Source organism: Mesoplodon bidens, assembly GCF_964165515.1.
Source record: "Mesoplodon bidens genome assembly, chromosome: 11".
NCBI classification, from domain to species: Eukaryota; Metazoa; Chordata; class Mammalia; order Artiodactyla; family Ziphiidae; genus Mesoplodon; species Mesoplodon bidens.
The window spans coordinates 31,041,805-31,052,463 of record NC_138167.1 but is presented as its reverse complement, the minus strand read 5'-3'; the positions used below and the strand labels follow the sequence as shown (position 1 = coordinate 31,052,463).

The window sequence follows — 10,659 nt, the reverse complement described above, 5'->3', positions numbered from 1 at the left end:
AATAGGAGGAAGTTCCTCTTTTGGCAATAGTGCTAATCCCAATTCTTCCTGAGCAATGTCTTTAAGCAATGTCATTTCATCATTTTCTTGCAGGTCATCCTTAGGACCTCAGAATATCCCTCTTCAAACCTAAGGAAGAAAACTTTTAAAGTCAGTGGACCAATAAATGGTTCCTGTTTTCCACCTGTCTCAAAGGGTGGAGCTGCCAGACCACTCGGAGAAGGAAGTGAAAAGATGCTAAATACCAGGGCCAGCTCGCCCTGGCCAGCCTGGAGGTCTGGCTTCTCAGTCAGCATGAAGGCTGTCCTTATTCTGGGGCTTCTCCTCCTTTCTGTCGCTGTCCAGGGCAAGATCTTTGAGAGGTGTGAGCTTGCCAGAACTTTGAAAAGACTTGGATTGGATGGCTACAGGGGAGTCAGCCTGGCAAACTGTAAGTTAACTCTTCATCTGTCCAAAAAGTTAGTCAGATATGGAACAGATACTCATAGGGGATGAAGAATAAGAAAGGGACTTTGAGTGAATGGACTTTTTTATTCCTTTGATGGTTTGTACACTTACAATGGTTAAAAACATCAACTTGTTCCTTTAGAATCAGATGTACCAGGTGAAGGACTGAGGCATGGGAGGACCAAATTCTATACCGTTTTAAGCATGCCAGGACCCGTTGTACGCTTCTAGTGCCACTAAATTTACCAGCTGGCACATGTAAGCTGACTCAAAGATTCATTTGTGCACCGAGGATATGTCTATCAAGCCCTTGGTGTTGGACTCCAGCCATTTCCAGTTTGGAACTTGGGTTCTGCAAGCCTGAGTAATGTAGTATTTTTTTCATTTTTAATCCCCCTACCATGATGTTGGGTTTTTAACAGCAAAGTTTTTTTTTAAATTACATTGAATTCTTAAAACAGGGACAGTAGGAACCTATTTCCCCTCAATCAATATCTATATAAGGATTCCTGAAATGCAGCATGAAATGACATTTTATTATTCTTACTCTAGTTGATTATTTTTCATTTTCTTCCACAGAATTCAAGATGTGCCCTAAGTAAAAGTTACTTTATATTTTAGTCCGTATCTGTCAATGTAATCACTGAATGTTTCAGATTGAATTAGACATTTCCCCTCCATAACTATTTTTGAACGAATGAGCAAATGGCTAGATGGATGGATGGATGACACAGTCTTTCCTATTCTATGACTCCTGTTGTCTGGATTCTAATTTGATATCCAAATTCACCTTTAGGTATCATAAGAAATTCTCTTTCTCCCAGAAAATCCTTATTTTTCCTAATAAAAAGCATTAGCCTATACATCTGCTGCTAATTACCAAACCCACTCAACATCTCTGTTGATTTTCCTATTCTAGGCTGAATCTTACCTGAGGGATGGGAGCAGGGGAAGGGTAATAGCAATGGAAGAAACAGCTATTTTAATATTTTTAAAAATATGTTACCTTGTTTCATTAGTATTACCAAATGATTTGCTAACAAAATAATTCTCTTAAGGGCCCTTTAACACCAAAGTGTTAAAATATTTTACAAGTAAAATACATCTTTATAAAGTCGTTAGTAAAATAGAATTAGTTAAGTAGAACTATATAATTATGCTATGAACTATAAATCATATGGTGTTGCTGTTTATTACTTAAAATACGTTTTTTTCAGGGATGTGTTTGGCCAGTTGGGAAAGCAATTATAACACACAAGCTACAAACTACAATCCTGGAAGCCGAAGCACTGATTATGGGATATTTCAAATCAATAGCCTCTACTGGTGTAATGATGGCAAAACCCCAAGAGCATTTAACTCCTGTAACATGCCCTGCAGTGGTAAGACAAGATAATGTTGAGTAATGGCACAGGATCCATCTAGTTATACTTACAAGAATAGAGATTCAATACAAATGAAAAGGTCTTGAAGGGTTCATCAGGGACCTAGAAAAACTTCATCTTAACTTCTAGAAACTCTTTATTATTCTCATAATTCCTTAAGGAAGAAATTAAAGAGCTGGTATCATAAAAGGTTGCTGTTTTCTAATATACAAAAGCTTCTGGAATGACATCACTTTATTATAACTGGACTTGTTGATGCTTTGTAAAGAGCAGTGCCAATTGGACATATGTACACTACCAAATGTAAAATAGATAGCTAGTGGGAAGCAGCCACATAGCACAGGGAGATCAACTTGGTGCTTTGTGACCACCTAGAGGGTTGGGATAGGGAGGGTGGCAGGGAGATGCAAGAGGGAGGGGATATGGGGATATATGTATATGTATAGCTGATTCACTTTTTATACAGCAGAAACTAACACACCATTGTAAAGCAATTATACTCCAGTAAAGATGTTAAAAAAATAAATAAATAAAATAAAATTTTAAAAAAAGGAAAAAAAGAACATTGCCATTCCTCCTACTTACCTTGTTTGGGGAGGTTTAGGGATAATTTGGTGTGTGGTCTTTTTTTTTTTTTTAATCTACGCTCCTTTATTGGAAAATGAAAGGATTAGTAGTTAACCAAAGAGGAGGAATATGTGTGGTCCTTTTTGAAAAATTGTTTTTACTTTTTATTTATTATGAAATGTTTTAAATATATGGAAAATTAGAAACATTAGTATATTAGTATAATAAACATCAATATGCTCATCATGTACTTTAACAGTAAGCATTTTGTCATATTTACTTTTATGTATATATTATATATATATATATTTTTTTTTTTTTGCTGAGTGACTTTAAAGTGAATTAGAAACATTATGACATTTCATTTCTAAATTCTTTAGTTTGCATCTCCGAAAAATATAGTTCTTATATAAACATTGTTATTCTAACAAGTTAATTTACAGATTTATTTAATTGGGGTGAAACAAATATTCTATTTAGTTCCTTTTAAAAGAGAGATAACGTGGAATCTTTAGTACATAAAATATTGGAGAAGTATTACAAAATTGATATTGTTAAATTTTTAAATATTAAAAGAGAAGATTCGTCTTAGAATATTCTTTTGTATCCAGTTAATTTATTTTTAAAAATATTCTGTATTATATAATAATCTGTGTTCATTGAATAAAAATTCTTACTACCCAGAGATGTATGACTACTGGAAACTTTTGGTATACATATATTCTCTGAGGATATGTATCACTTACATATATGAATGTAAAGCTATGTTATACACATATGTACACACATACAAACATGTAAGCAATGTGTGTTTCAACAAAAATGAAATTGTACTATATTTACTGCTTTACAATTTGCTCTTTATTACACAAAATTATTTTTGTCAAATACCAATCTTTATTATTTTTTAAAGATGAATAGAATTCCACTTTATAAATATTCTATAATTTATCAATCCAACTCTTAGCTGTTAAGCACTTAGGCTGTTTCCATTTTCCCCTATTATTAATTGCTATGAAACACCTTGTACATACATTTCTGGGTACATCTCTTATTATTTCTTTAGGGTGAATTTCCAGTAGTAGAATTGCTGAGCAAAAAAGTGCTAGACCGGTTTCTGCTTGTGGGTTTGTTTCTGTTTTGTTTTGTTTTTTACAGTGCCTAGTAAAAAGAGAACCTTCTATCACATTAGTGAATAATTCCAGAGCTTCCAATGACTTTGGTAAATGAGAAACAGAATGGTTTATTTCATGCCAAATGGGATGGAATGAAGAATGAGTTTTCCCCCAACATTCACAGATACATGGACTCTTAAAAAATAATTTTAGTTGTTCTTTTCTCAGCCTAAGAGAATGAAGCTGGCTGAACCTAAACTTAAAATGAAATTTCTATGAGCGTTGTTTCCATTTCTCACCACTTCTTTTTCAGCGTTGCTGAAAGATGACATCACTGAAGCTGTAACATGTGCAAAGAGGGTTGTCCGTGATCCACAAGGCATTAGAGCATGGTATGCTTTTTTTTTTCCCTTCCAGTTTTATTGAGATGTAATTGACATACAGCACTGTATAAGTTTAAGGTGTACAGCGTAATGATTTGACTTACATACATCATGAAATGATTATCACAATAAGTTTAGTGAACATCCATTATCTCATATGGATACAAAATTAAAGAAATAGAAGAAAAAATTTGTGTGTATGATGCAAAGTCTCAGGATTTATTCTCTCAACAACTTTCGTATATAACATACAGCAGTGTTAATTATATATATCATGTTGTACATTATATCTTTAGTACTTATCACTGGAAGTTTGTAGTACCTTTGACTGCCTTCATCCAATCCCCTCCCCTCACACCACCCACAACCTCCACCTCTGGTAACCACAAATCCAACCTGTTTTTCTATGAGTTTGTTTGTATGTTCGTTTCTCGGTGTTTGCAGTAAAATGGACCTACAACACTATGTTAGTTCCTGTTACAGAGCATGCAATGTGTTAATCATTAAAGGGGAGAGCTGTTTTACCCTACTGTTATGAGAGAAGTGAGGGAATATTTCCAAAGACCAACATATGCTACTGAGAACTGAAAATTGCAGCTTTAGGTATATATGCTAAACAACGTATCACATAGAAACCATCTACGTTAACTGATTCAGAATCTTATTCTTTTACTCCTCAATTTTTTTTAGGAGATTTCTAGAGTTTTTTTCTTTTTAAAAAATATTTATTTATTTATTATTTTGGGCTGCGTTGGGTCCTCGTGGCAGCTCGTGGGCTCTTCGTTGCCGTGCGCGGACTTCTCTCTAGTTTTGGCGCACAGGCTTCAGAGCACATGGGCTCTCTAGCTGTGGTGCTCGGGGTCAGTAGTTGTGCCACATGGGCTTAGTTGCCCTGCAGCATGCGGGATCTTACTTCCCTGACCAGGGTTCGAACCCACGTCCCCTGCATTAGAAGGCGGATTCTCAACCACTGTACCACCAGGGAAGTCCCAATTTCTAGAGTTTTTAAGATTTTCCACACTCTATGAACTCCTTGTCATATCTTGAAATTATTTTTGTAATTAAGTAAATGTGGAATGTAATTTGCAGTTGTGGACTACACGGGACTCAACATTCTTCTTCAGCATTCTGTGCTCTAGTGAAGGCTTGGGGGGAGACAGGAAGTACTTGGTATACATATCTCCATTTAATACTTGGATTGATCTGTAGCTTGTATTTCAGTATTGATAAACTATTTTGTTCTCCCAAAGGATTTGAAGTATGTGTATTACAATGAAGGTATGTTTTAACCTTCTTACCATGTGTTTCATCTTTCTCTGCAGGGTGGCATGGAGAAATCACTGTCAAAACCGAGATCTCAGGAAATATGTTCAGGGTTGCAGAGTGTAACTGTGGAGTTTTCTTTCTTCAGCTCATTGTCTCTTTTTCACATTAAGGAAGTAATAGTTGAGCGAAAGGTCATACTACCATTCTTTCAAACAAATAATGTTTTTACAGAAGCAGGAGCATATGGTCTTTCTTCTAAGAGGCTTAATGTTTACCTCATGTGTTTGTTGTATTATATTAGGCCTACAATATTTTTCGGTTTGCTAATAGAACTAATGCTGGTGAATATTTGTCTAAAATCTTAATTATCAAATATATGTCCAGTACATTCAGTTCTTAATCAAAGAAATAACCCAGACTTAATCTTGAATGATATAAGTACTCCCCAATATGCAATAAAAATATAACCAAAGAATATGTTTAAACAAATGGAGCTTAGGCAAAATCCCACTTGTGTAGGCATGTGACACCTTCATCTGTTCTGTCATCTCCCAAAACAGTAAACGATAACCACTCGTTGTTGGGCAATATAAAATTTTAAGGAGAGCAGAATGCCAAGTGGCTAAAACTAAAAAAAGCCTGAATTAAGAATTTTGTTTCCATAAAGTGTGACCTTTGATTTAAATGTTTTCTTAGAAATGTTGCATTTACACAGCTTTAAAAATAAACTCACAGTTTATATATCAATCTATCTTATCACTTTTAAAGAACTCATTTATGCATCTTGCTGGTCATGAAGGAATATAAAGAGGGATTAGATGACCTGTTGCTTTTCCTTAATTTTATTAAGTTAGATTCATGCATTATGACAAATTCAGAGGCAGATGAGTTTTCAAGTATTGAAGTAATTGCTAATTAACCACAGGTGTGAAATTCTGCATGCTGTAAAAACTACAAACATTTTCATTAAAAGCTTTGCAATTCATACCTTGTCTCTTTGTTTAGAGCCGTTTAGTATCTCTGAAGAAATACATATGTATATACTCGGAAAAAAATGATCTGACACTTAGTATTTCCTACATCCTCACCTGTACCGAAACAGCTGGATATTGCTGGAAAAATCCAAAAATATGCTGACAGATGTCACTTTATTTTTTTTATTTTTTATTTTTTTGGCCGTGCCGCGCGGCTTGTGGGATCTTAGTTCCCCGACCAGGGATTGAACCCGCGCACTCAGCAGTGAAAGTGCGGAGTCTTAACCACTGGACTGTCAGGGAATTCTCCTCACTTTTTCACTGTTGTGGCCTCTCCCGTTGCGGAGCACAGGCTCCGGATGCGCAGGCTCAGCGGCCATGGCTCATGGGCCCAGCCGCTCCGCGGCATGCGGGATCCTCCCGGATTGGGGCACAAACCCATGTCCCCTGCATCGGCAGGTGGACTCTCAACCACTGCGCCACCAGGGAAGCCCTTCCCTCACTTTAAATTCATAAACACAAATCTCAAATGGGCTTTCAAGTCTGCCTGGTCATCTTACTCACTTCTCTGCAATCCTTCTGTGTCGGTGTCCCCACTCTCCAAAATGACTATCACTATTTACTTCTCTCATTTCAAAGTCCCAGCACACACGCCCAACCACTGGCCTTCCACACTCTCTGCTGTCAGTAGATGACCTGGCCTCATATTACACTGAAAGAATAGACACAACCTTAGACAAAATTCTCCCCCTCCTCACCACCATTAACAGAGGTCACGTCTTTCCCTGGGCCCATCGTCTCTTCCTTCCCCTTTATTACTAGGATGAAGGGCCTCTGCTCCTGCCAGTGGCAGTGTCTCCACATGCAATCGTCATCGAAGCCCTCTCACTACTCCAATTTAGGCTGTTTCATGCATCCTGAATTTCTCCCTCTTTGCTGGATCACCCCCGTCACTGTACAAACTGCCCTGGTAACCTTCCATCTTACAGAGAACTCTCTGTATTCTTTACATAATCCTCCAACTACAGCATCATTCTCTGCTTCCTTTTACAACAACACTTGTGGGATGAGATATCTATATTTACCAACTCCACATCCTCACTTCCCTTTCTCTTTTCAACTCGTCTTCATCTGACTGCTATCCTCACTCAGCTGAAAACTGCTCCAACATGACTCATTCCATGATGCCTTGGGGCCAGTTCTAGTGATCACTTGTTTTCTGTTCATCTTACTTGATCTCTCAGCAGCATTTGTCATACTTCTAGTTTTTTTCTCAGCTTCTCCTCATTTACATCCTGCCTCATTGATGGCTCCTTCTCAGTCCTTCTTGGCTGACTGTTTCTCTGCTGTTTGATTTTTAACTGTGGGAGTACCCCGGGCTCAAGCCTATAACCATTTGAGAGACATGTTTTACTTCTTCATTTATTTGTCTCTTCTTGCTGAATTATAACTTTCAAAAGAATAAGAGTTTTTCCCACTTTTTAAAGACACTGACATCATCTCAATCTTCCCCAAAATTTGCAAGTAAAGTACAGCCTTTTATGTTTTCTGAACAGTTTGGGAATACACTGCCAACATGCTGCCCTGTGGCTCTGAATCATTCTGTGTGTAATTCCTACATAACCTCAAAACATCATCCAAATCAGGAGGTTAACACGGACAAATTAGGACCACCTAATCATCAGATCCTATTCAATTTCATCAACTGTCCCCAAAGGTCCTTCTTAATTAAAAGGTATAATTCAGAATCATGTGTTATATTTGGTTGTTATGTTTTTCAGTTTCCTTCAATCTGGATCACTTCACGTTTTTTCTTGACTTTGCTGACTTTAACCCTTTTGAAGACCACAAACCAGCTATGTTGTAAAATGACCTAAGATTTTTCTGATATTCTCTTGATTAGATTAGGTTATGCATCTTTGGCAGGGATACCACAGAAGTGATTGTGCTCTTCTCGTTGGATCCTTTCAGGTGACATGCAGTTTTTAAATATTCTGTTACTGATGGTGTTCACATTCATCATTTGAATAAGGTGATGTCTGCAAGTCACCTCCACTGTGAAGTATTTGGGAGAGGGTAAGATACTTTGAGAAATTTTGTTCCTCATCAAAATGTCCATGTATGCATTTACTTATTATATCAGTACGGACCCCTGGCTTCCTACTTTATTCAAATTATAGTGAGTCATAATCCATTACTATCACTTATTTTGATGTTCACATTGTCCCTGATTTGGCCACTAGAGCCTCTGCAAGCTAGTTCTGTGTCATTTTGACATGTCCCCATCATTCTTTGTGCACTTTTTTGTTTTCTGGCATAAGATATTCTAAGGCTCACCTTGTTCTTTTCCTGCTTCAGCCTGGAATCAGCCATTTCTCCAAAGAGCCCTTATTCCTCATAGTGGATAATGGTATTTAAAAAACAAGCTCTGGGGGCTTCCCTGGTGGCGCAGTGGTTGAGAGTCCGCCTGCCGATGCAGGGGACACGGGTTCGTGCCCCAGTCCGGGAAGATCCCACATGCCGCGGAGTGGCTGGGCCCGTGAGCCATGGCCGCTGAGCCTGCGCGTCCGGAGCCCGTGCTCCACAACGGGAGAGGCCACAGCAGTGAGAGGCCCGCGTACCGCAAAAAAAAAAAAAAAAAAAAAAAAAAAACAAGCTCTGGGCACTAGAGTGTCATTGTTCCCAGGCCCCATCAATGGCCAGGGCTAGAGGATATGTATTGACATAATATTTATCTATTTAAATTGAATTCGTATAATACCTCCAATTCCAATCCCACACCACAAGGTTAATTCTAGTTTTTTCCTTTTTCATTTGGTAACTCCCTTCTATGACAGTGAGAAACCTGGCACCCATTGTCCTTCATATCCTGAAAACGTATCCTTAGCACATGCATATATTTGATCAATTTGCCTATATGTAACCAATCTCCCAATACTGCCACACCATGGAATAGATGCTCTCCACTCAGGCTTTGATACCCCTCATTGGGCCACCCCTACTTCCACATCTGGACACCTTCTTTACTGTGTTACATGTGTTACTCTGACACACCATGCTGGGCCACTGTCCTTACAGGAGGAAGGGCAGAAATGTTTTACTCTTGTTTACACCCATATTCCAAACACCTAGAACAGTGCCTATAACATGATACATGCTCAATAAATATCCACTGATTGAATCTCTCCGATTATTTAGTATATTCCCCCATGCTGGGCATTCTGAGATTTTTCTTTTCTTTTTTAAAAATTAATTTATTTTATTTTATTTATTTTTGGCTATGTTGGGTCTTCGTTGCTGTGTGCGGGCTTTCTCTGGTTGTGGCGAGCGGGGGCTACTCTTCGTTGAGGAGCACGGGCTTCTCATTGCGGTGGCTTCTCTTGTTGCGGAGCACAGACTCTAGGCATGTGGGCTTCAGTAGTTGTGGTGCACGGGCTCAGTAGTTGTGGCTCCTGGGCTCTAGAGTGCAGGCTCAGTAGTTGTGGTGCACGGGCTTGGTTGCTCCGTGGCCTGTGGGATCTTCCCAGACCAGGGCTCGAACCCGTATCCACTGCATTGGCAGGTGGATGCTTAACCACTGCGCCACCAGGGAAGTCCCTCTGAGATTTTTCTTACTCTCTGATCCCACATGATTCCAGTACAGCAGCTTCTGGGGTTCCAAGGGTCAGGTCTCAAATCTATGTGACCAGCCATGGGAGGACAGCAGAGGGCCCCAATACAGGTTCAGCCTCAGGCTTCAAGATTCTGGGACCATTTTCATATGAATAAACAAAAAAGAATATGGGTTTATTCATATCAGGATTTCCAGAGGTGTACGAAGAATGAGTCAAGGTAGGGGAAAGAGGCTTGAAGAGTGACAGCTCAGATGCAGAGATAGGATATATCCAAGAAGCACCAGGACAGACCCATAACAATGGCTGACTGAAGAAATAATCAGAGATTAGCAAAAGTTGGCTTAAGAGGGAAAGCAATATTTTTTGGAGATTCTGCTTAGTGTTTTTGATAAATATGTCTTACTTATACCTGTTATATTAATACAATCAAGTTCACAAACCAAATTTCAACACTTATTCTGAGAATGAAGTAAAAAATCAATATCAAAGTTTGATCATTTTAAAAAGAAATTCAATTCCTATGTTGCTTAGTTTCACCTCAGGATATTATTTGAAATGCAGAGTGATATTCCAGATGATAACGGGACTCTTCATGTAGCACTAATTGTAACTAAGCCCTGAGCACATTTCTTGCACTTGTATTTAGCGGACTTATTTAAAAAATATTTTCTTAGAAGTTGCTAAAGGGAATTACTAAAAGTTACAATCATGAGTGACTAATGTCATTCATAGACATAGTGTTTTTCGATTAAATGCACGTCTTTTATGCACATTATATTTTGAATCATTTTAAATTTTAACAAGGTTATAAATTCTCAATGTTTACAGAGTCAGATAGTTCTACAAGGTTTGTTTTGAAAGATGTAACTCCCCATTTCTCCCCCTTCACATGCGCAATTTTCTACTCT

General features: G+C 38.1%; 1 protein-coding gene across 1 annotated transcript; it reads left to right on the top strand.

Annotated features, from left to right (window-relative positions):
* Positions 1 to 256: 256 nt before the first annotated feature.
* On the top strand, positions 257 to 6,148 carry LYZ (lysozyme). Its single transcript, XM_081248951.1, has 4 exons — positions 257 to 430; positions 1,665 to 1,829; positions 3,828 to 3,906; positions 5,220 to 6,148. Exons 1-4 carry the CDS (start codon positions 295 to 297, stop codon positions 5,284 to 5,286), a joined length of 447 nt encoding a protein of 148 aa, XP_081105077.1. The 5' UTR covers positions 257 to 294; the 3' UTR covers positions 5,287 to 6,148.
* The last annotated feature ends 4,511 nt before the right edge of the window (positions 6,149 to 10,659 follow it).

Coding starts and splice junctions, on each gene's coding strand:
- LYZ (XM_081248951.1), top strand. CDS start 295: ATGAAGGCTGTCCTTATTCTGGGGCTTCTCCTCCTTTCTGTCGCTGTC. Junction 1,830..3,827: donor CTGTAACATGCCCTGCAGTG/GTAAGACAAGAT, acceptor CTTCTTTTTCAG/CGTTGCTGAAAGATGACATC. Junction 3,907..5,219: donor CCACAAGGCATTAGAGCATG/GTATGCTTTTTT, acceptor CTTTCTCTGCAG/GGTGGCATGGAGAAATCACT.